Source organism: Pomacea canaliculata, linkage group LG13 (assembly GCF_003073045.1).
Source record: "Pomacea canaliculata isolate SZHN2017 linkage group LG13, ASM307304v1, whole genome shotgun sequence".
Classification (NCBI taxonomy): Eukaryota; Metazoa; Mollusca; class Gastropoda; order Architaenioglossa; family Ampullariidae; genus Pomacea; species Pomacea canaliculata.
Window position 1 is genome coordinate 21501431 of NC_037602.1, and position 24779 is coordinate 21526209.

Sequence of the window (24779 nt, forward strand, 5' to 3'; positions counted from 1 at the left end):
ACAGAAATAGGAGTGAAGATACAAGTAGTTTGGATCTCCGTCAAATAGGAAATTCCAATACTTAAAATTTCTGTGGATATTTTAAATACATAAGTTGGCATTGCAGATTGCAATGAAATGTCCGAACTCCTAGTCCTAGTTCCTATGTCAAGGCTGTGGTGAATGTACTGACTGGGATGACTTTTAGAAGCATGTCCTAATCTGGACGACTTAGAAACACCATCACTTCATATATCTCCTTCTGTGTAGATTGCACCAGTCCATCAAAGCAGTTATGTTTTTTCCTAACAACAAACCTTGGGTGACCAAGGGCCTAAAAGCAGTGCGTAACAAAAAGAAACGTGTTTTTCACGGGTTCTGCCCACGACAGAAAATTGGTACATAGAAAGGTCCGTGATGCACACAAGGTTGTACTATCAGCATTTTACAGTGTCCGGTCATTGCGATCATCTTGTCTGTACTGTAGGTGTAAAGTCTTGTTATAACTAAATCTGTTGATTATAAAATTCATTGCTTTGAAACATTTATAAGCCAAAGAAACAAACATGTCTTGAAATTGACTAAATGACTGGTAATGAAGGTGTTATGCAGTCTTCACGACAGTTCAGTGGGTGGATTTGTTTTAGAATCGTTATACAAAATGATAAATGTTCCTGTCTGATGGTGGAAGCTTTAAGTACAGTATATGAGAACAATAAGGCTTGGAAATGATAAGTGATACAGCAATTTAAAGCATGGAATCAGGAGGGGACAGATAAGAGTTTTCAGTAAAAGGAGGACCAGAGTACAGCTTACTAGTGAATGGACTTCACTTTCGTTCTAAAAGATATCCTGAAATTTGTCATTAATCCCTGTAAACTTCAAATCTTTAATCATTCATTGCAGAAATTTCAGTTTTGTATAATTGATTAGTGAGCTATAATTACAAGATCAAGAAATTTTTACGGTGTAATCACAGAATGTACATAGTCCTTGGTATAAGGGGGCAGTATTTTTCATTTTCCTCTAAAATACCAAACGGACGCATGTAGCCACAGCCACAACTGAACAACTGACTTGCTTTTAAATGCACTTTAACCGTTTGCTTGAATTTTTTGGAATCCTCTCTTAAATTATTCACACAAGTCTAGATTATTTTATTTGTAGCTGTCTTGATCATTCTACTAGTGTCTATATAAATGTATTGACCGTTGACTTAAAAGCATTGTACTCGCCAATGTCTGGACCAGTCGATAGATGCACATAGAGTACCACCATCCTTTGTTCTTCCTCGACTGCTGGGTTGGCGAAGCACTCTAAAGACATCAACAGCCTTCGGGGCAAACTAGTGACAAAAATGAAGACTGAAAAAAGTGCCCAGATCTTTTCAGTCGCTGCGACTGCAGGGACCCCACCACTGTTCAGGTAACCTTGGATGACTTGAAGGCACTGGGAATGTCTAAAGCTGTCAAATGTTACGCGTGGTTGATTTGTACCCAGTGGCTGAGCACGCGGCCAAGTGCGACTCATTAATGACAGCAGTAGTTTCATTTCACGTAGTTGAGAGCTGCGGCAAGTCAAGGAAATGGCGAGGATTTCACATAACTGACAGCACGAGAGGGTGCAGTCACAGCCGCAAACATCTGTCCATTAACAGAGCTACACAAGGGTCGCGCAGGTGCTGTGATCGAACACCAATTTACAATAAACACATGTCGCAAGCAAAAGGCACTGCTGTGTTGCCAACTGATGAAGGATGAATCTTTCTCTTGCTGTTTGTTCACTGTTCACAGACCCGTGAAGTGTGAGATCACAGTTTGTTTCTCGCAGAAAGCGACCAGTCAAATCTAAACCGCAGTTGTCATCAGATATCGCCGTAAGGTAGATGATGAAATGAAGGAAGTGTCCAAAGATTTCGTGACGGGCCGCTGGAGGTATGGAGGAGGAAGAGTAAGGCAGAGGGGATAGAGGCAGAGGGAATGTACATCGCACTCACGTTGGCACAGACGCGGGCATGCGTGCGTACAAAATACGCATGTAAAAATATATTCGGACGGACAAATGTTTTCATACGAACTCCTGCCGTAGTCCTTAGGTAATTTTATCTTCAGTCAATGGCACAAGATTCTTAAGTGAACATGGGAAAGGGAAGATTACACCATTGGTCAGGGGAGACAATCAGGTTCGTGATCAGGGGCTATAACTTTTTCTATCACGCGTTCCCCCACCTGCAATATCTCCATGGAGGTTCCCGTGTCGGTGTCCGTCTTTCTGAACACGAAAGGAAAGATGTGATAGAGGCTGGAGCACGGGACTTTGGCCGTCTTGAAGTTGAACATCTCCTCGTTGGTCTTGTGAATGTAGTTTGGTGTGGCGCACGTGTTGACGTCATAGGTTGCTTGGATCAACGTCCGCCAGCACCGGGGGACAGGCAGGTCCCAATGCTGCCACCTGGCGGTGCTCAGCGGCAACAGCTTGTGAAGTTCCATCAAAACGAGGTCTTTCGCGCCCCACGTCAGCGCCCACACGTGCGTGTCATCGTTGTCGACGAAAAAGATGTCGATGTTGGGCCACTTGAAGGGCTTGTCTGCGAAGCGCGGCAGATCGGACAGGTAGAATTTCCACTGGGAATCGCTGGGTGCGTACAGCGTGAAGCCGGGCACCCGGCTCAGAACCCGCCGGGCCAGACGCCACTGCGAGCTGTTAAGAGCTATGTCCACATCGTCGTCCCAGGGGATGAGGCCACGGTGACGATAAGCCCCGAGCAGCGTGCCCGCCATGGCGAAGAAGGTCAGCCTGTGCTGACGACACACTCGGATGAATACATCCACCGTGAAGAAAAGCTGCGCGCGCTCGGTTAGCGTCATGTTGGGCATGAATCGTTCCAGCTTATTCAACTGACGGGCAGCAGCGCTATCTATCTTGGCCGCCGTCTCCAGGGAGTCTCTGTACCGATGATACTCTTCGTACGGCCGGGTAGTATCCAGAAATTTCTTCACGTCGCTCACGTCGACATCCAGGGAAGGGGCGGAGGAGGCGGGCCCTGACGGTTCCAGCGGCTCCGAATCGACGGGAAAGTGTTGGTTGTCCAGGAGGATGCGGACGATGCGAAAGCTGCTGTGGGAGCGCCAGGTGCTAGGCAGCACGGGCGAGAAAATGACGTCACGAAGAGGAGTGATGAGGAGGACGACGAAGAGCGCGAGGGCGCCCAGCTTGCAGTATTTCAGACACCAGTGGGCCCCCCACCACCGCGTCTGGATGCCATGCTGCACGTGGCCCTCTGAACACAACTCACTGGCCACGGAAACCTGCAACACAGAGGAATGTAGTGGAGAAGCGGACGACAGCTTTGCTACTGACGATGTAATAAATTTTGCTAAAAAAAAGGTTTTATGCAAAACGTGCAACGCGCTGACTTCGTTCCACCACGATATGCAAGCCAACTCTGCGAGAGTACTTGATGGACTCGAGTACCTGATAAAGAGTTCAGATAATAGCCGATACCCCTCCCCCCTTAATTCACACCATCGGATTCTTTATCATTTGCCTGACCATTATCCGAGTTCAATGTTTGTGATAAATACAGCTGCCTAAGTTTCACGCAAGTCAAGCCATATATGCATTGATTTAATTAGCAAAGTCTTCTCTGGCATCTAAAAGAAAGTTTGTTTTTAAAGTTTTTTGTGATTGAAACCTCAGGTTTTTAAACTGTGGTACGCGTACCAGTAGAAGGTATGTAGGACGAAGATTCACGTCCCCTTACAACAAGGGAGGGTAATGTCCGCGAAATCATTTGGTCTGGACCTGTCAAAGCAACCGCTGGTGGGACTCGAAATTCAATAAATCTAGAAGCTTTTTTTTTTCATAGCAACAAATTCATATCGTGAATCGTAATAATAACAACGTAACATTTTGAGGGACAAGCAAGGAACGTCCATTACGCGATAGAAGGACAAACCAGTGGCGTAGGAACCGAAAGGGCAAGGGGGCAGCCGTCCTATCAAACTGAAGAAACAAGAATGTGAACGTCGTTCACTGTCAGCATGGAGTACCACCCCCAACCCCCAAAAAAAGCCGAGCATCTTCCTACGCCACTGTGAACACACGACGAGACACGTCGGACTATGCCTCTCGTGGGTTGCCCGCGGTCCGTGTGTGTGTGTTAGTGTTGTGACTCAGAGGACACTGTCAGGTTTGCTGAGTGTACACGCACCCAACGCGTTAACGCGATGTGGCGACGCTAAGGCTTGACCAAATATACCAAGCTAAGTTCTAAGTTGACAACTGAGTACAGCGAATGATATAAATGTCTAAATGGCCTTTGGCAGGATAAATGTTCCCCACCTTTGCCTTACAACAGGCGTAACAGTATAGTAATGGAAGACAATCATCAGCACAATTATCGTCAGCATCGTTGGACCAGGGGCGGCTCTAGGCTCGTGGCGGCAGAGAAAGAATCGGTGGCCCTTTCACTCGCCAACATAAAAAAAAAAAAAGTGGCGGCCCGTGACATTCTAATGATGGCAGAACGTTAACTTATAATTCTACATATAGCTGACGACTCTAGCAACATTAGCAAATAAAACGGACTAATTACACTTCCGTCAGCTGTGTCGTTATTTTCTCTTTCTGTTTTTATATTCAATATATATATATTTTGGCGTGGCGGCCCCTGGGATTTGGCGGCCCTGTGCAGGTGCACAGTTTGAACATGCCTAAGGCTGCCCCTGGTTAAACATCATACAGAATAACATTTATATCCGAGTATGTTCGGTGTACAATAATACAGTGCAGCTGGTCAAACATAACAGAATAAAAATAATAAAACTCATGTTGAGATGTAAAAGTGAACAACTGACAAATAGAATAAAAGCAGGGGGGGGGCACGGCAATACATAATTATATGCAAATAATATTCTGTTATCAAAAGTTACAGTCTGGAGTAATATTTATGTGCGTATTATATGCACGTCTAAGATACATAATAAATGAAAGTGCGTTGTCCGCGTTGTTTTCGTTTAGGGACCAGGCGAAGTCGAAATTCGATTACGTCGACCGTCAGTGGAGCATTCTAGCAGACGCGGTGGTTAGAGAAAAGATGGAGCAGGAACAGGAGCAGAAAAACAAGAGGACTGAGAGTTTATATTCGACGCCTGCTGGAGTGGGCAGCCAATGAGGAGGCTGGAGGTGTACCAGAATCTCGCTTTCGTGCACCGAAAACAGCATCAGGCTGCGAAGTGCGAAGGCTTTTGAACTGAGTGAATTATTTATGCAGACAGGAGAGAAAGAAAGGGCATGTGGAACCCTCAACGTGGACGAGCGAGCCGACTCATGGATGCTGATGGAAACACTTTATCTACCTACCTCAAGATTTGAGGAAGGTCGGCGCACTCTTGTGCCTTTGGTACTAAGAATAGATTTTGTCTTACTTACCCTTCTATGCTGTTGTGGCCAAATGGCGGCTGTCTTCTCAAAGCGTGAAACTCTTGGCACACAATTTTTTTTGGTAATGGGTGCGTATTTCGCCCCCAAAAAGTTTGTTTAACCATGCGAAACAGTTCTTTCAAAATATAGCAGAGTTAGTTCCAAAAGTGATCTTAGTGTTTAGCAATTTCCTAAAGTAGTGTTGATCAAACCCACGCACTCAGGTGCACACACACTCACGCACTAGAGTAAAAGCCATCCAGCCAGGCTTACTTACCTAACTGCTGCTATTCGAATGCATCGCACATACATAGTTGCTATGGACGGTATGTCACTGCCTGCAGCCCCATCGTAGAAAATCGACTAAAGCACGTGTCTACCTGCAGCTGAGCCAAGTGTCGCACTGCGCATGCCTAACTGCAGCAGCGATATGCGTCAGGGAAAGGAAAGGCTATGACCTGACCTGTGCTGACCTCGCGGTCTCCAAGTTTACGGGAAAACTTCACTGACTGCGCGTCACCGAGCATGCTGCAAGTACAGAAAATCAATTTTTGGAATAAAGAGAGGCCCCTGATGATATCTCTCACCATGATGGAGCTTCAAAGAAACATGCCGAGAGCGAAAACCAAAAGTAGCGATTCACTTAAAAAAAAAAAAAATGGCGAGGAAGAAAAAGCGGTGATGGTGGGGGAAATGAGTTTGCTTTGTTTTGTTTTGCCTGGTAAGTGCTAACGCGTGAAGGCAGCCGGCAATTTCCTCTCGTGTTAAGAGCCATAATGTTGTTGCTGTGTGAAGAAATAACAAGGATGTTTCTGTCAGGTGACAGAATTTTGCTGTGAAGACATCGCCGGGATTTTGATGTATATGAAGACAAGCAGGATTTTGGTGATGTATGTAAAGCGTTGACAGTGTGTAGGGCTGCACGAGAGAGTAGCTCATATTCTGACAGCGTGTGTGAAAAATGTCAGGGAAAGTTTCATCACTTTTGACGATAACCATTATCCTGGGCATCCCGTGAGCACTGGCGGGAGTCTGCTGTCTGCTGACAAAGTGCACCACCAGTTTATTTGGCGCTGACACGATGTAGAAGGGTGGCGGATGTAGACAGACCCATCCTTAAACACCCAGCTGGAGGCTGTTGGCCTGACTGCTGCACTCATCCTTGCACAGATGACGCATGCTGTTAATCGCGTCCCCTCGGGCCGTCGGCTTTATCGTGTCTGTGAACGATCTTCTGCAAAGATTCTCCATCTTTGTCAGCTCAACACTACTTGCACCACTAGAGCAAAGAATACATTGTTAGTATTGTATTTGTCATTCTTACGATGCTAGCTCCACTATAGCAGGGAAAACATTGTTAACCCTGACGCTGCTAAACCCGTTACAGCAGGAACTGATAGCCTCACCACCACCGCAGGGAATATTGATAACAGTACCTTTACAACAATCTCTAGAGCAGCGAATACAACGTCACCATCGCCGTTTCATTCCTTTTCCAAAGCAGGGAAGACATGGCTAATACCTTTAGCACCACTACAGCTGGGACGCATTGTTAGCCTTATTATATATTAGCACTTCAACAGCATGGTGTACTTCAGAACCCTGATGCTATGAAGTACTACTACACCGCTGAATGTTTTTGTAAGTTCATATGGTCCTTGTAAAACAAGTCAGCGCATCGTCTAGGAGTTAAAAAGAACCCTCTCACCTTGCTGCCGCACACACTATTACTCTACTATAGCAAGCAGCCGAGATTTTGTTTTCTTGGTACACCTGGTCTTCAATCTTTTCAAATCGGTATGATTACCGCGAGTGAAAGATGCTGACTCTGGCTACACCACAGCCTCCTGTACGACGTACAAGTTATCCAATTATTTTCCTCAGACTGCATCTGAACATGTTCATGTTCTAACCACACATCCTCTTTTGACGTTCTCATCTATGCTGCGTCTGCTGAGTCTCATGTTGCTACTAACACCTAAATGATAATGATACTACATCTGCGGCTGCTGTTAATTATGCTTTTATATAAGTTAATATGATTAAAATCACGCTGAGTATGAAGGTAGAGGGAAGAGAGTGTCATCAAGTAGTTAGTGCATGAGTGCAGAACACAAGGTCGCTTGAACCTGAGGTGGAAAACTCAGCTGTTCTGCAAGCACCCGGGTAGATAACAGCGCCGGAAGGCGAGGGATGGGCTCCGCCTTTTACATGCCGTTCCTTAGACATGGGGAGTCCTATTCACCGCCCTACTTCGCGGCTATAGGACTGTTTACTTATGAAGGGTGGGGAGGGGAACGAACAAAAGAGTAACGAAAAACGAACAAATTTGAATTCTGAAAATGGGAAAGTTAAAGAAAGAAAAAAAGGTATGAAAGTCTGTTTACCACTTTTGTTTTCCATCGAAGCGCCACTTGCTCCACATTTCAGCGCACAAGGGATGTTCGTCTGAAATTCTGGGCTTAGAAGGCACAAATGTTCCAACTTATAACAGATTTTGCAAACGAGAGAACTGATTTAATGACGAGAAAGAGACAAGTACAAAAACAGAAACAATGTGTGCATTGTGTATTTGACTGTACAGTGTACATATGTACTGAGTGCATTGTATGTCTGACTGTAAAAAGGAACTGTGCATGTTGGCAGTAGATACTACTCAATTTTGCGGGTCTACTGTAGATATTTCCCGTTCTTACTGTGAGTCTGACTTTGCATACACTGTGTGTGTATATATATACAGTGGTACACGTGGGTCTAAGCTCGTCTAGTTGCACATATGTAGTGTATATTGTGGGTCTGAGTGTACATAGTGTACAAAAGTGAATTCCGCAAACGTGCGTGCTCACATTTTTTTAAATAAAACGAGAGAGAAAGAGAGGGCAGGCGATGCTTTTCACAGTCCCTATAATAAACAAGAAAAAGGCACAAAAAACAAGCTTGAAACCAAGGCAACACAACGGCCCTCGTTAGAAATTCTTATCAGGTTTGCTAACGGAAGCTTCCTTTCTGTTTGGACTTGATTCAGTGCTAACAGACATTCTGTGCGGAGTGAAGCTGTTACATTATTACATTGAATTGATCACATTGTTTTCAGTATGTGTATTACTGCTCGACGCTTCATAATAAATGTGGGTCTAGAGAGAATAGGATATGAGCAGCTCAAGGAGTTCAAATTAATGGATAGATGTTTGCAAGTACGTGATGTAGTTCGCCTGCTCGACGAGCTCGACTGGACAGTTGTGTTGATTCATTGGCAAGGTGTTTCTTTTTAAACTTTAACTTTTTTGGAGTGGATAATGGTTGGCATGGCGAGTGATGCATTATTAGTCCTTGTAACAACACTGCAGGTCTACACATCTCTTATCAAGACTACGTACAAAAGATCTTTGATGTTTGCATCGAAATAGCAACCGAAGTTTGCGCGTGACTTCACTAGTGGCTCAACCAATCGGAACGCTCGAAATATTTCAAAAGAAGTAGCGGTACCGGTGTACAAACGTTTTTTTCCACTGACATTTAGCTAACGCGTTTCGCATACTGACTAGAGAAATATACAAACTTGCAGAAAAGTAAAACTATTTCCTTCGTTTCCCTCTTATCGTCTGCTAAATTACGAAGCGACAAGATATGAATCATGACATGAAAACAAAATCTGCAGAAAATAAAAGGAACGTGTGTTATATCCGAAGTATATCATTAAACCTGACGGAAAAAAAAACATTAGACTTCATGCGTCCGCTTAAAATCCATGAATAATAGGAGGCGAATATGTCATCTCTCACCTTTTTTAAGTCTTTAGCTGTTGACTGATAAATGGAGTCTAGACAAAGGACGTGATGGATCTACGTCAGTCTACTTCTCAGTTATGGCCCTTACATAGCTTCTCGCGTAAGGAAGTATATTTTCTACCAGGTGTAGTGGTAACGGTTTATTAAGTACACTTAATTAAGTTTAATTGTAATTTTGATGAGACTAAATCATTCACCATCACCCACACCACCTTCTTCCCCAACCCTACCCCAACACCTACCCCCACCATTTCTGTTTTTCTGCGCTCCAGGTTTCCAGTTTGATTTCAATATCACCAACTTCACTTTTTTCCATCCACCTGTCCTTTCAAGCTAAAATATACCAGCCATGTGCCTTTTCTTTTAAAACTTAGGAAATCATAGAAAACGTCCTGCATAACTATTCATAAAGGGACACAATCTCAAAATGAAAATGTACCCCCAAAATAGATGACTGATGGCGTGATAACCACTGTATATGCATGGATTATTAATTAAAGGAAAGTTAAATCTGGTTCGTGAAGATCAGCAAACCTCAGTGCGGGGACCAAAAAAAAAAAATGGTCGCAAAACTTGTTGCGAGAACTTTCGTCAGGAGGGATCAGTAAGTTATTAAGACGCGCACAACACATCTCTGTGTCTGGTGCTCCGGGTGCTTGTCTGATAATACCTCCCCTTGCCCCTCTCCTCCTGCTTTGCTTCCTTCGCTGGCTTTCACTGACCGTATCACCTATAAACTGAACTGTCTTTGCTATAAACATCTCTATTACTATGTTCCTTATCATCTTTCTTGCTACCTCACCCTCCACACCCCATCCCACCCACAATGTTCAGCGTCTGATATACTTCGACTCCACGTTCCCCAATCCATGCTCCACATTCCCCGCATTATGTTCTTCTGACCAGCAAGCCTTCACGTATTCTGGCCCCTCTGCTTGGAACCTCCCCTCGCCCCTCCAAGCAGCTACTAATATCTTTCAAACACTCCTACTGTTTTGATACGATCGGTACGCTTCACAAAACTCGTAACTTGAAAGGAAAAGCAACCCTCTTCCTCTACAAAAAGTACAAATGTTATACCTCTTACTGTTACTACAAAAGTAACATTAGTACATGTATTTGATGTAAACTTTTTGCCACAAGGAGAAAGGTGATTCGATTCTGTACATATCTGCACAATGAGTGAGACCATAATAACAAAGATATAGTTATCTTAAAATAAATGTTAGAGACGACGAGAAGTGTGCTAAAACATCGCGTGTTGAGAATAACAGGACTTCATGAATTTCGCAAATGAAGTCCTGATAGCAAGATGACCTACCCTGTTTCAGTGTCTGATAACAGATCACTATCTGAGAAAGCAAAAACCGACAGGTGGCCTTGTCAACATTCAGAGAGAAGTACTGAACCCAGACTCTTCTTATCTTCATTACAATGGTGGCAAGCGGACATTTTATCACTGTTCTACCAGCACTGCCTATTTCGATTTTTATTTGTCGGCTTAATTGCTCGGGCAAAAAAGTAAAGGTCACATACTTCGGTTGCTTTGCGGGTCATAAACAGTAAGTGATCCACCGTGTCTAGGGTTGTGGGTGACAACCTCAGCCTGCGACCTTACTTTCTGACGTCCGTTACCTCTCCTGATAAATCAGGAATTCGTTGCTGATGGGTGAGCAGGAAGAATACTGGTAGAGAAAATATGTTAATGTCATCCACGAAACAATAACCACTAGGCCTCCTTGACTCCTATCCCTCAAGGCTGCGGGGCCTCAGATACTCAGGTATTTCAATGCGGCAGCATGGAGGAGCTGGGATATGAAAGACAATGAAATACCTGCTGGTTGCTACAGCACCCAGTGACGTACAGCTATAGTGTTAAACGATGGTTGGTATTCAAGTATGTCTCTTTGTTCCTCTCCCCTCCCCGCACACGCCCCCCCTCACCTCTCCAGTCGTGTTCGACCTGTGTGCGGGAGGAACAAAGACACCTTGAAGCCGCCGTGTCGCAGTGAGGACATCGATTCAGCAACCAGGAGCGTGCACAGACCTGAGCAACGCCACGCAGTCCTGTGCCTGGCCATTCTTCTTGGACGGGAAGCTCTTAACTTACAGTGTCGCAGAACAGGTTTTTCTCAGTGTTTGTTTGTGTGTGTGTGTGTGCGCGCCCGTCTTTGAGTGAACTAGGAGTGATATACTCCAGTATAACACTCTATGAATAATACAATTTCACAATTTTGACAGTACCGCTTTCGCATCCTCCGTCATCAGGTGGGGATGTAAACTATACGTTGCGAGTCAAATACACAGGTTATGATGTAAATCTTTACCCGGGTCACCCACCCGGGTAGCGGTCCGGTGGCGCAACGGTTAGCCCTGTCACCAATACAGTGAAAGCTGGCTGCCCTGAGTTCATTTCTCGTCTCGGGCACGCTGTTCTTTCTCTGCACGTGGCATCTGTTTACAGGGCTGGCTGCTTGCCTCAGTTGCTGACACGGGTAAAACACCAATCCCCCCTCACCCACCCAAGTCGATGCTCGTTACACAATCTAGCTTCACCAGCACAGGTTAATGAACGCTATGCCAGAGCGTATAAAGGGGTCTTTACCAGATTAAGAGAAACATTATCTTGCACCCAATCATTGTCGTGGAGGGGACGGCGGGGAGGAGAGAAACTGCACCACACTAGTCTCTTACCGAGGAAAGAAGGACTTCCGGCTCCGACGCCTAAACCGCGTACAAAGCCACGTCACCACGCAATACAAAGAAGTTCCAAACAAAAACAACTTGCCATAACAAGCGAATGCGTCCATGGGCTTTGCAGCCTGGGTAACCGAGTCGCACGCTATTCAACCTGAGGTCGCCATCTGTGTTACATGTTCGGGGGGGCGGGGAGCAAACAGTCAGGAAGAAATCTGTCGTTTGGCGCAACTTGCCGTTAACTCAGTGGATATGTAAAGGAAATCTGGAGCTCTGCCCCTAGGATGCCACCAAAGATGATATGAAAAAAGATTCCTGCTTGTATGCGTGGCTTGACAGTCCTAACATTGTCGTGAGAAAACAATTACATTTCCCGGGGGTTCTCATGCACCGAATCGCTTCAACGATAATCACAGTTTTTTTAAAACGCATACATTGACCACGAAACTAATATCCCCAAACTGCTGGCAGACGATTTTTTCCTGTTAACTGCTATAAACGAGGCATGAGACGACAAAGCTTCCGGTTTAGTCACATTCTTTGTTGCGGCTCGCCGAGACTAACAGCGGAGAACTTCGCAAGAGGCTAAGAATTGGTCTTGGCAGACAGACAGCAGTCCACCTATTCACGTCCTTTGTGGGACTGTCTTGTTATTTATTTTTACACTGTTTTTATCTTACTAAACACAACCAGCTAGTCTCGGTTGGTTGGTTGATTTAGTAGAACAGTGATTCCAGCTTCTTAGGGTAAGAAAACCCACGACACTCACCCCTGTGTCACATAACATCGTGTGTCCCGAAACGAGATCTCAACCGACGGCCGCTCAGTGCAGTTGTGACAAAAGAGTGTTTTAGCTACTACACTACCGGGGGCACCTCTATCTAGTCATCGTGTGGTGTCCTACCCATAACATTTTATCCATTAAAACGGTCACTCAACCACCCATCCACCCACTTAATCACAGTTAGCGTGAATACAGGTGAGAACGTGTAGAGTTAAATAGCAGGTGGGGGGGGAACTGGTGTTGTACGCCGTGTCAGCAACTAAGGCTATATTACCGGCAAGCAGCCAGCCTGTAACAGATGGTGCAGAGAAAGAACAGCGTGCCCGACTCATTCACTGTAGTAGTGACTGGCGCTAACCGTTGCGCCACCGGACCGCTGACTAAACAGCAGGTGCATCGTGGCAAGCACATACTTGCAAGTCTAAGTTATTTACTGTTAAGAAGTACAATGATCCCACCCCGCTTAAAATACTATTTATAAACTGTGATTTTCTGCTTTGAAATTATCTTGCGTCCTCACAGAACTTTGCTGGCTGCCGGCGACGACCCTATCTGTGACAGAGTGGGAAGTGTGCATAGTGCGACATTATTCCGTTCAAGACAAAACATTTTCAATGATCTGCCAGAGGACTTGTTAATGTACACATCCAGCGATTTCTGCATAGTATGGGTCATTCTATGAGTCAAAGAAAGAAAGGATGAAATGAAGGAAGAATATGAAGACTGGTGCGGAAGATAAAAAAACAAAACAAAACAAAACAAAACAAAACAAACTCCTCCGTAATCAAAATAAACTTTGACAATTACCAAACTGGAATGTCCATACTAGCAGTATAGCACAACAATTAGTCGTCTGCGTTAATTAACAAACTTCCTGTAATTAGCCTTACAAACATGTGCGATGTGCGCTCTCGAGTCAAGACTAGATAGTATGGCAACAACCTTTCCTCCCTTTCAATTTTACCAAATTTTGGATTTATCTCAGCGTTACCACCTAAGATTCTTTCATGCAACTATGGAAGTGACGCCACATTCAAACGAGAAAAAGACGAATCATAGAAAGATTCCGAAAAGACAAAAGACAGGAGGCTGGACCGTTAGTCACGTGACAATTGCCGGGCGCGTGCGCTCAACCCATGGTGGCAACATCAACGATGCCTCGGAACTAGTTACTCTAATGTGTGTGTGTTTTTTTTTTTTTTTAATCCGAAGATATCCAAGATCTTAAATAGCGTTTTTCTATTCACACACACATTTACACTAGAATAATAAACCGTTTATAAAATAAAAAAAAAAATATGCTCGTACACACATACCTGTTCGCACTGAGTTGAATGTCACAGGTAACGCCCCCTCTCTGTGTCAACGGGCACCATGACATTAGTCATTCGCAATTTCTGTTTTCCAGGTGTGAACTGTTGCATATAAGTACTCTGGTGTACGACAGTCCGAGTAACACGTTTGTGAGCAGACCGAGAGGAAGAGCCCATCCAAGTTAAAACACTGACCGAGTACCCAGGGCAGGGATACAGGTTGATGTTCACCTTCAAACACCTTTCCCTGCCTTGTCGTCGGCTGTCGTCTTGCGCGTGTGCGAGGTTTTTACTTCTCGCGACAGACCGGTACACCACAGGCCTGTCATAGGACGAGGTGAGTACAGGTGACAAAGTCTCCGGTCGCTCACCCGCCAGAAAGAGAGTCAATATCCAGTCATACACCATCTGTGATACCCAGTCACATAACATCGATGACAAAGTTTGAGGATGATTAGAAGCTGTTATTTTTGTTTTGTTTTACACTCGTGCACTCACCACACATCCTGGAAAATATATTCACCGGGGACGTGGAAGTTTTAAGTCTCGAATTTATTGCTTGTCAATAAGGCTTGATTTATCTTCCCCTTTCCACCTTCTCCATTCTGATAAGAGGCATCAACAGTACCCTGATGACGTAGCTGATGACCTTCTGACCTCCAGTCTCTTTAGAAGGAAGAAAAGAAATGGGGAAAGGTGAGCGAGTGAAGAAATACGGAGGTATGAATGAGAGAAATACGTTGAAGACACTTGTGAGTGATATCTTCAGTTACAGAAAATCCATTCAAAAGCAACCCCGCAGGTATTGTTCACGTGCATCGTGGAACTGAGGTGAAGCACGTTCCGGGCTATATATAGGTTCTTGCTGCTTGGTAGATGCGTACCAGTCAGTAAAAAGTAAAAAGCAAGTCTAAAAAATTGTTTTTAATGAAATGTAAATCAAAATTATTTATACGTCATTCTGTACATTTTCAATATTTTCTAATAACCTATTCAAGTGCCCATGTTAATCGGAGCCTAGCTATCTCTCAGACTTACTTGGATTAGGAAGTAGGAAATAGATGCCGCCCAAAAAGGTCATGTTCCAATGTAGGTGACAACCAGATCACTCATATTTCAACTCAGGTGACAGTCAGAATCATACCAAAAATAACTTGCACTTAACATTAATTTTATTTCAGTTCAACGATCGCAACGGTTGCCTTAAGGTCATATGTGGCAATGATCACAGTTCGACAAGGTGCGCCTAGTTCTATGAACGGGTTTTGTTTTTCTGTGAAGATCACTGCGCCAAGTCGGAGGGCGGAAAGAAAACCCAAGCAAAGAAGTATTTCAGGCGTGAACAGACTTGCCTGAAGTATGAGTTAAGCCATGAGAGCATGACAGACGACAAGCAAGACGGAAGGTAAATGGACAAAGACAGATATAGTTGCCAGGAAACCCGACCCGAGGGAGGGGACACCAGACGCACCGTGTTGCCTCTGCCATGGAGAATATCGTGTAATACCACCTGGGTATACCTGCAGGACACAAGTGTAACGGAACCAGTGAACAGCTGAACACGTGTATGGTTCATCCAGGTTAGACTCACTGCCCACATGAACTCATTGGAAATCGAAATATTTTCCTTAAAAAAAATTTCACATCTAAGTTTATCAGCATGCCCTACATTATGTAAAGACTCCTCAAATTAACCTTTCACCTACCTTTTCATATACTGCCGGTGGTAACGCCCGTCCGACAAGGGGAAGAAAATGTCTTACTTGTCCATCGTATTTGTGAAACAGCTGCTAACAGTTTTTCATAAACTTCAAGGTGTCTCGTCACCAGTTTATTTGAACAGGTAAAGAGGTAAAAGCCGTCGTTCTTATCACAGCCCCACGTCGACGTCGCACACAGGCGAGGGGAAGCCGAGAAGGTGACCTTTGACAACCAAGTATGCGCGAGGGACCGACACGTAAGACGGAGGGAATGATGGTGTGTGTGTGCTGGGGGATAGCTGGAGAGCGAAACACGGAGATGATGGCTACGTCTAACTTCTTTAAGGAACGCCTCAAACCCGTACACTTCATACATCCCTGAAACGCAGAAGTTATGCCAGCATTCACGCAGACAAGACAGAAAGCTTGTAAAATTATTGAACGGAGCATGAAAAGGCCGTGGGGGTGGGAGAGAGAGAGAGAAAAGAGAGTGGGCTAGCGAGACGCAGAGTTGAGAAGCAGGTTTTAAGGCCGTCTTCTTGTCATAATGCCGTTATCTGACAGCAGTAGTGGAGGACCTATGATGGGGTGGCGAGGCTGGGCGGCGATATCTGACAGGAGTGATAACAAATGATAACCAGTGTCAATATTCTTCAGCGACCGCGAAAACAAGATATACTTTGCCCTCGTATACTTCTTGGCCGTCAATTTTGTTTCTTTTCTGGTTGAATAGGACAGCGTTCCACAAAGAATTGTCTTTGGTTAGAGTCCTGAGACATACAGTTTGGTCATGTGACCCGGCACGACACCCTGTCGAAGACTGTCCTTGAAGGTACCTTGGAGAGTGGTGGACGCCGCAGTGGCCAGAGAAAGAACCGACTTACGAAGGTCAAAGACTGGACTGGTCATCCTGTACAGGATCTATTGACTATCGCACAAAACCGGCGTGAGGACTGTCAACCAAACGAGATATGAATTAACGCTAGACTTTAAGATTTCGACAACACTGTGGTAACACTGCGCTGTCGAGACGCCCGCTGTTCCACGGTGCGCCTGTCTGGACTAGAAAAACACTTGTGACAGCTGCTATCATGAAATGATCGGGTGAAAGCCAAGGCAGGTTTTTTTTAAAATTATTATTATTTAGTGAAAAAGCTGCGTTTCTTATGTTCTCAAAGATTTACAAGGTGTTAAAAAGAAAAGTAGTGTGTGTGTGTGGGGGGATCCTTCAAAGAATCCATAGCATAGAGTTGAGAGCTTATAGTCTATTCTAGCTTTAGTTGCAGCCAATGACGAGAGTAAAGAAGTGGTGTGACATGTTCACATTTACGAGTCCAGAAAACGAGATGATCAGTGGAGTTCTGGACTTTCTGAAGCTTGTGGATGAGATACCGTAGACAGCCAGCGAGAAGAGAGTTGCAGTGGTCTAGTTTAGACAACAAATGAGCGAATGAGAATGTTGTGGTTGAGATAAACAGAGTATGGCGCATGGAGCTGATCTTCCGGAGTAAAGTATGCACAATGACAGACGTGAGAAACACGCTCATCAAGAGGCAAGCGCGTAACGGCGAGCTCAGAGATCAAAGGTTACACCCTAGCAACCAAGTCACCGGAAGTAGGTGGCAGTGCAGCGCCTACGTCACGGCCTGCGCACGCACCATTAGTTAAGGTGACCTTGTGGCGGCGGGGAAGGGCTTGATACTATTACCATTGCCACACTGGGTGCTCGGTGCTCCACTTAATTTCCCTCTTGTGTGTTGCCTGAGGCGGCGGCGTGCGAGTGTGCGAGTGTTGTCGCGCCATGTGCACATTGCAATGTGTTTGCTTCGCGCAGCGTGTCAGCGCGCGTGGGTCCGACATGACGAGCGAGTCTGGTTCGTGCGTGAGCCTGTGACGGTAATAGAGCATTTACCATCATGGACTAACATCTGTCGCCCATATGTCATTATTTAAACACACTTTATTGCTGGCATTTTCTTTGAAACACGCACTTGGCACTTGCACTTTCTCTCGTTCTCTCGCACACGCGCCCTATTTCGGTGACCGACATTTTTCTCTCTTGCTCTTGGCATTCCTCCGCATCCGATTCTCCTCGTTACTCCAAAGCGAAATATGTGCACACAATGGTCACGAGACAATATGTTTACGAGAACCTTCCCACTGCGTGTGCTAAAATTTCACAAAAAATATAGATAATTAAAGAAGGCAGCCGCAAGTACGAAGAACGCGGAGAAGTTATATCTGTAGTGCTTGTGTGAGTTTGTGTGTACTGTGCTCACTGTGAGAGAGTTCATCGTTCCGCGATAAGACCAGTCCAAAAGACTCACTCTTATCTTAAGACAATAAGCACGTGTGTAAAAATCATTGCCCTACTTAAACTACATTAATCGGTATTTTGAAATTCTGGTTCATCAAGTAATACTAGAATAGCATGTGAGACTAGTACACAATCCTACAACTAGACTATTGCACTACCTCCTAGACTTCTGTGTAGCCTATAGCTGGCAAGTGTACTACATAGCACAGTATTATATTACCTAATATACCAGTGTACTACATAGCGCACTATAGTATTACCTATCATGCCAGTGTACTACATAGAGGACTGGTATTACCTAACATGCCAGTGTACACCAGAGCACTACTGATATTACCTAACATGCTAGTGTACTACAGAGCATACTACTGTATTACCTAACATGCTAGTGTACTACAGAGCATACTGTATTACCTAACATGCTAGTGTACTACAGAGCATACTACTGTATTACCTAACATGCTAGTGTACTACAGAGCATACTACTGTATTACCTAACATGCCAGTGTACTACAGAGCATACTACTGTATTACCTAACATGCCAGTGTACTACAGAGCATACTACTGTATTACCTAACATGCTAGTGTACTACAGAGCATACTACTGTATTACCTAACATGCCAGTGTACTAAAGAGCATACCTAACATGCCAGTGTACTACAGAGCACACTACTGTATTATCTAACATGCGGAGTGTACTATCGCGTTACTTCACAGTCCAGTGTACTTACTGCTCCGTACGGCATGAACCCCACTAAATAATCACCAAAGACGATTCTCCGCGAAAGATTGCCGAGGGCAGAACTCAATCCAAACGATTGAAGGCTCAAAAAGAAAAAAAAAAAAATCAATGAGTAAAAGAAAATATTTCCTGTCAATGCTTGCCTGTGTTAGGTTACCATGACGTCTCCGTTCGAGTCCGCTGCAACTCTAACGGTCGCGTGAACCAGGGAGTACGGGCAGAGCTAAGGCGGCGGGCATGTCACATGACTGTAGAGCTTCCTCTTATTTGTTTTACAAAGTTGACAGTTTGGACAGATTATTTACAACCAGGATGTCCTAGCGCTGTGACAATGACGAAGGCAGTTGACAATGGGTTGGATTGTCTGTGGTTTATTTTCAAGCCAGAACTAAACTGTAGAATTGCGACTGTTCAATCCCACTAAACTGCAATTAATATAGTGGCAAGTGCAGTATAAACAATAGATAGGCAACATCTGCTTGGTCCTGAAGCTTTTGAAATAGGTGCTTAACGACGAGACAACGGCAAAAATTAATGTACAATGTATATATCACGGCAAAGCATCAGGTTTTATAAAGAAGTGCTCCAGTTGTGGAGCTCTCTGATCATGACTGGCCTTATGATGGTCTGTAACAGTTATACAGCGCAGGTAGAATGCATGTCATTGCACTTTCTTTGTGTGTGAATGTGTACGCGCGTGTGTGTGTGTGCATGTTAATGTTATAAAGGGCGGCAAGCAGATTGCATCCATATCCTCAGACACCTAACATTTTCATGGGTTATTTTGTTCCTTTTCGTGTTTTATTTTACTTTTTCGCTGGTTTCTTTCTTTGTTTACTTTAGTTAATAAAACGGAAGTAATTCCCAATTTTATCGGCTTTAAGTTTGCTTCCTTAGAATAAAGAGTTATGCCACTTTGCGCCTAATAGCCCGAGAACCACTCTAGCGGAGTGTCGGAAATAGATAACTGTCGGTGAAACAAGGAAATAAGCGTGTGGTATAGTGACATTCGACAGTTAACAGTAGTTTCTGTTAATTGGTGACATCGAAGTTTTCAATCAATGGGTCATTGAGAAAGTGATGGGGACCGCTAAATCCTAAAGAGACGTGGGCGAGGTGTGAACGTACTCTCGTGACGCCAACAAGTACTTTCAATAAGCAATTAACGGCATCGAGAGTCTAACTGCTTGCGCTCGTCAATCAAGTATTTGAACAAAGTGACCTGGGGCAAGAAAATCCCCCACCCACCAGCACACACACACACTTTACAATAAACAGGAAACCTAACAAGGAGCCAAACGTGAGGAAAAGATGAAAGTGTAAAAGTCTTCAATAGAATTGTGTGTCAAGTCTTTCGCGGATTCTTTGTACAGGGGAGGTAACAGGGGTTAATATAACAAATTCGATTAGTTATGGTTGTTGTTATTGAACCGTCATAGATATTGGACGAATAGTGTCCAGAAAAACCTGTTTTTCTTTTTCTTTAGCATTGATAAGCATTGTTGCAAGGAGTTGGAAAATTGATTCTAGCAGGTATTGCCATGGCGAGAAAAGAGCGTCAGCAGATCATTTTACGTTCGGATAAGGAGGCGCTTGAAAAGTTATCCTTCAAGTATCAAAGGAGTAATGAAGGGTCACAAGGTCACAAGATGGCTCTACTGCTAAGTCCCAAACGTCTTTGCAGGCACTTAGTGCCTACGTAATAAACAATTAAAATTTTGATACAGATCCCGCTTAAAATACCATTTAATCTTTTCTCTACCATAAATTAAATATGTATCTGATTGACACATTTGGTTACTTTTCTTTCTTTCGTTAGAGCGATGAGTTTATTAATGTGCGGGATAAAACTGTGACTTAAATGCTAAGTTCTTTTGAGCACCTTTCTCCAGTTCTTGGCCGTTGGGTCTCAAGGAATAGTTGACAAGTTTCCTTTCTCTCAATTCAGTATTAGGTGCCATGGACTTCTTCAACTGTGCCAGCATTTGCAAGGTGCTAGTCTTCGATCTACATTTTGATTGTTATTGGTTGTTGAAGAAGCTTGTTGCTGCAGTGGCATACTTAACGCGCCCTAGAGTGGACTGGGGGGGGGGGGGCTTGGTAGTTGCATTAGGTCTCTGTGCTGATCGAGTCCATAGTCTCGCCCACTGGTGTGGGTTTAACTTTAAACTTTTTTGTAAAATCTACAATGAAATCGTAAAATGTACGATAATAAAATCTGCGACAAATTCAGTAATAAAACAATATTTAATTGCGAACCAGTTTACGCAATTGTCCCTAAACTTTCGGCTTACGTTTACAACAGAGGGCAAAATGTTTAAAAACTCCCACCCAACATAGCTAATCTGTAGAAGTTGCAAACAAGCTTCACAAGACAAAACTAATTCATAAATTTATTAAGTGACTTAGAACTAGGAACATGCCTTTATGATGGCCGCCACATACTCGACAAATGCCAATCTCACACACAGACGCCAGTACGAGCTGTTATTTATATTTGTGTTATTTGGACTTGGAATGAGTTGGAAGGTACAACTTCTTACAGAAAGCTATGTGGGACGTCGGCACAGAGAGTTGACTCTGCCTTCCAGTCAGTGAAGGACGGTAGATACATTCGATCATGTAGTAGCAATGATCAAAGTAGCTCTTCCACGATCTGGTATTAATGTCCAATTATTAATTTACCGTGGGGTCTCAGTGGACAGATTAGGGTGATTAAAGTCCCTCACTAACAGTACGAGACAGTCTGAATGTCACAGTTGTGGAGGTCTCGCATCCATTAGTAAAAGGGAGCTAAACGCCTTCGGCAAGTAGAGGAGTCTGTAGCGGAGTTATCGTTTCGATGTCGCCAGTGCAGTACGTGGACAGAACATTACTATACTGTCCGTGATTCATCGATCTATTACTTACGAAGAATCTCTGAATCCCACATCGCATCCTCCATTCTTGCCAGAGAATTTGAGGCAAGCGATTGGCATGGTGCAGTTAGAAACCAGGTGTTAAAGAGCCAAATCGAGTTTGTCAGAGTTAAACCATGTTTCAGTAAAGCCGAACACTGGGCTGTGTCTGAAGTCACGATGAATTGAAGTAAAAGAAACAGATAAACTTTCTTGTTTACTAGAGAAAGTATGTTGGAGAGAAACATGGCAGGTAGTAGAGGTCGGCTAGTGCGGTTGAGAAAGCGAACATCCAGCCGACTAGTTTACCTCCCTCGTGTTTCGTTGGCCGTGTGGTGAAAAAGTGATCGGAGAAATCAACTGAAAAAATTGTTTTCTTTATTATTATTCATTCCATACATAACAGTTTTCGATAAAAATCTTTATTAGTAAATAAGGGTGTACAAAAAAAGTTCCAACTACTTCAGTTATCTTCGTCGATTTATTATGTGGGATTATGACTGGCTGACTTTTGACCTAACTGAAGTCAATCGAAAATAAGCCTGACTGAATTCCCCCAACCACCCCGGCGGACCAGCAATACCGTTTGTCAGTCGGTGCATGTCAAGAAATGAGTACAATGAATACCTAAACAGACCTTTTTACAAATCTTCTCGTGCACATCTCGGGCAACTGCACACCTGGCATCCTGGCTGATGTAAAGAAAAGATCGAACACTGAGGCCAAATCTGAAATAAGTCGTAAAAGCAATTTTTTTAAATGTAATAAATCGGTACAAAAATGCCTTCTGTACACAATGGTACTACATGAATACATCTCAAAATGTTGCGGGCACGCTACACATTTCATACAGAATCTCGATATAACGAACTCACTCGGACTAGAGAAGAAATGTGTGGAGTCGCATAACTCGTTACATCGAGATTCAAAATTCAGTTAGCTTTGTGTATATTTTAGTTGTATAACCTACGCTAATCACGTATAAGTGCAATAGACCCACAACTTCATGGAAACACAAAAGAGGGAAATTTAAGTATCACTTTCTCACTAGGCAGGACATAAAAATTACTGCAGCTGGAAATACAGAACTTTCCAGGACGTTTTGTTTTGCTCATATTTCCTTCCGGGTGTGAAACAAAGACGTGTACGTGCGAACAGAGATCTGGTGCAAAGTATGACCGGTCGGAAGTGCATGCGAACTGTGACCTCTTAAGTGTGCATGCCAAAGATTTTTTTTTTAGAAGCTGAGTAGAGGGCTAGTTTTTCACGGTATCTGAGGATCGTTGAAAGCGTGTTTAATGTAATGCCGAACTCATCAGCCACATCTTTCTCTTCAGTTGCAATGATGGCCTGGCGATCTTTCTGTTCCAGTGTAAAGTGAAGCCCCTTGTTTACCCTCTCATACACCGACGACAGAACCTTCTCGCTCAGCAGACAACATTTTTTCATTCTTTTGCGCAGTAGAGTCTTGACTTAGCTGGCTCTAGTAACATGACAATGCCATTAGTAACTGACTCTAGTAACATGACAATGCCATTAGTAACTGACTCTAGTAACATGACAATGCCATTAGTAACTGACTCTAGTAACATGACAATGCCATTAGTAACTGACTCTAGTAACATGATGCCAGTAGTTTTGCCACAGGGACATGACAGCATCACTTCTTAGACTGATCGCTGCTCCACACACTTTACAATCACATTCGGGAAAACTGGGTCAGCGAACACGTGGCACACCAACAAAAGTTTGTTATAACGGAAATTTGTCACCTTGAACTTGAATTTGAGTCCGTTAAATTTATTATATCTAGATTTATTTTCTATTAAACTCTATAGGAATCTGCCGGGACTTTCGAAAAACAAAGTTCGTTATAGCGAAATTCGTTGTACTGAGATTCTACCTGTGTGAATGAATCCGATTTTGCGACTCCATCTACATTCTTCGTCTTCCTTTTGCTCTGGTGGTCCGGCCTGTTCTTGAGAGATGACAGCGTTTTACGAGAAGTGCTCGAACGTACAAACGGCCGCTCTATCGGTTTGCTGCTTTGAATAATAATAATTGCAATTTATAAAGCTCAGAATCATGATTATATATAAGCATGCACTCAGCGCTTGATACAAAATATAGGTGAATGTGTAGTAATATGAAGGAACAGAAAGATGAGCAACAATGAGGAATAAGAACACAAGACAAAGAATACACAGGGGTAACAGTAACAACGAAAAGTAATCAATAAATGGACATCAGGCAGGACAGACTAATCAAGAGACAGAAATGGGAGGGACAGAGAGGGAAGTTAGTAAAAAAGAAATGTTCTAAAAAACATTTAAGTGACTCAATGGTGGGTAAGCGGGGGTTAAATGAATTCCCCTACAGGCTTACACCATACTTAAAATAGCTGGTGATAATACGTTACTGTTTTGCTGACAGGAGTAGAAAGATAAGATAGTGAGTGAAGGGTTCTGGTCGGCATGTAGGGGAAGAGATAGTTCAGAAAAACAGGCAAGATAGTTGCCCTCAAAGAAATTAAAGTTGAAATAAGAAAACTTGTACTGAATGCGAGCAGCTATAGTGCAGAGAACAAAGGTCGAAAGGTGTGTGACGCAGTCTTTTTAACCGTCCCTAACTTTGAGTACCAGATGTGCAGCTAAGTTCTGAAGTTTGTGAAGGTGTGTAACGCAGCCCAAAAGCAAAAAATTACAGCAATCAAGCCATGGTAGAGCAAACTCACAAATATTAAGATGTTAGCAGTTTGTCGAGAGAGTACGACGGTACTAATCTTACAGAGTTTGTAGACAAACACGACAGAGAGCTGTCGATTTTTTGTCAAGAGACATGTAAGCAGTGAGGATATGATGGAGCCAAGAACAGCAGAGGACGCATAAGGACGTTAACTGGCTTTACCAACATTATGGTTTTGGGTAGTCGGATAGACATATTGTCATCTATGCTGGCACTGCTGTAAAGACCGACCTGGCAGTATTTATGAGTAAAAAATTGTGCACTTTTCCACATTAAGTTTCGGTATCGTATCTCGAACACGAGTCGAGTCGAGCATAACGTGACGAGATCATACGGGACGTACGTGTTGCGAGACTACTGTAATCGCATGCACATATGTTAATCCATCAGT

General features: G+C 43.7%; 1 protein-coding gene across 16 annotated transcripts; it reads right to left on the minus strand.

The window, feature by feature from the left end:
• Positions 1-847: 847 nt before the first annotated feature.
• LOC112553913 lies at positions 848-23593 on the minus strand. Of its 16 annotated transcripts, XR_003097162.1 has the most exons (5): positions 15024-15275; positions 13989-14651; positions 7791-7864; positions 5681-5931; positions 3154-3287 (listed from the first exon to the last, which is right to left on the minus strand). XR_003097162.1 is itself a non-coding variant. In XM_025221402.1 (3 exons), exons 1-3 carry the CDS (start codon positions 23576-23578, stop codon positions 2145-2147), a joined length of 1266 nt encoding a protein of 421 aa, XP_025077187.1. In that variant the 5' UTR covers positions 23579-23593; the 3' UTR covers positions 848-2144. The 16 variants fall into 16 exon arrangements, 2 of the variants coding, with proteins under 2 accessions (XP_025077187.1, XP_025077188.1); XR_003097169.1 differs by lacking the exon at positions 5681-5931 and having other exon boundaries at positions 3151-3287; XR_003097164.1 differs by lacking the exons at positions 13989-14651; positions 15024-15275 and adding an exon at positions 18736-18869.
• Positions 23594-24779: the final 1186 nt, after the last annotated feature.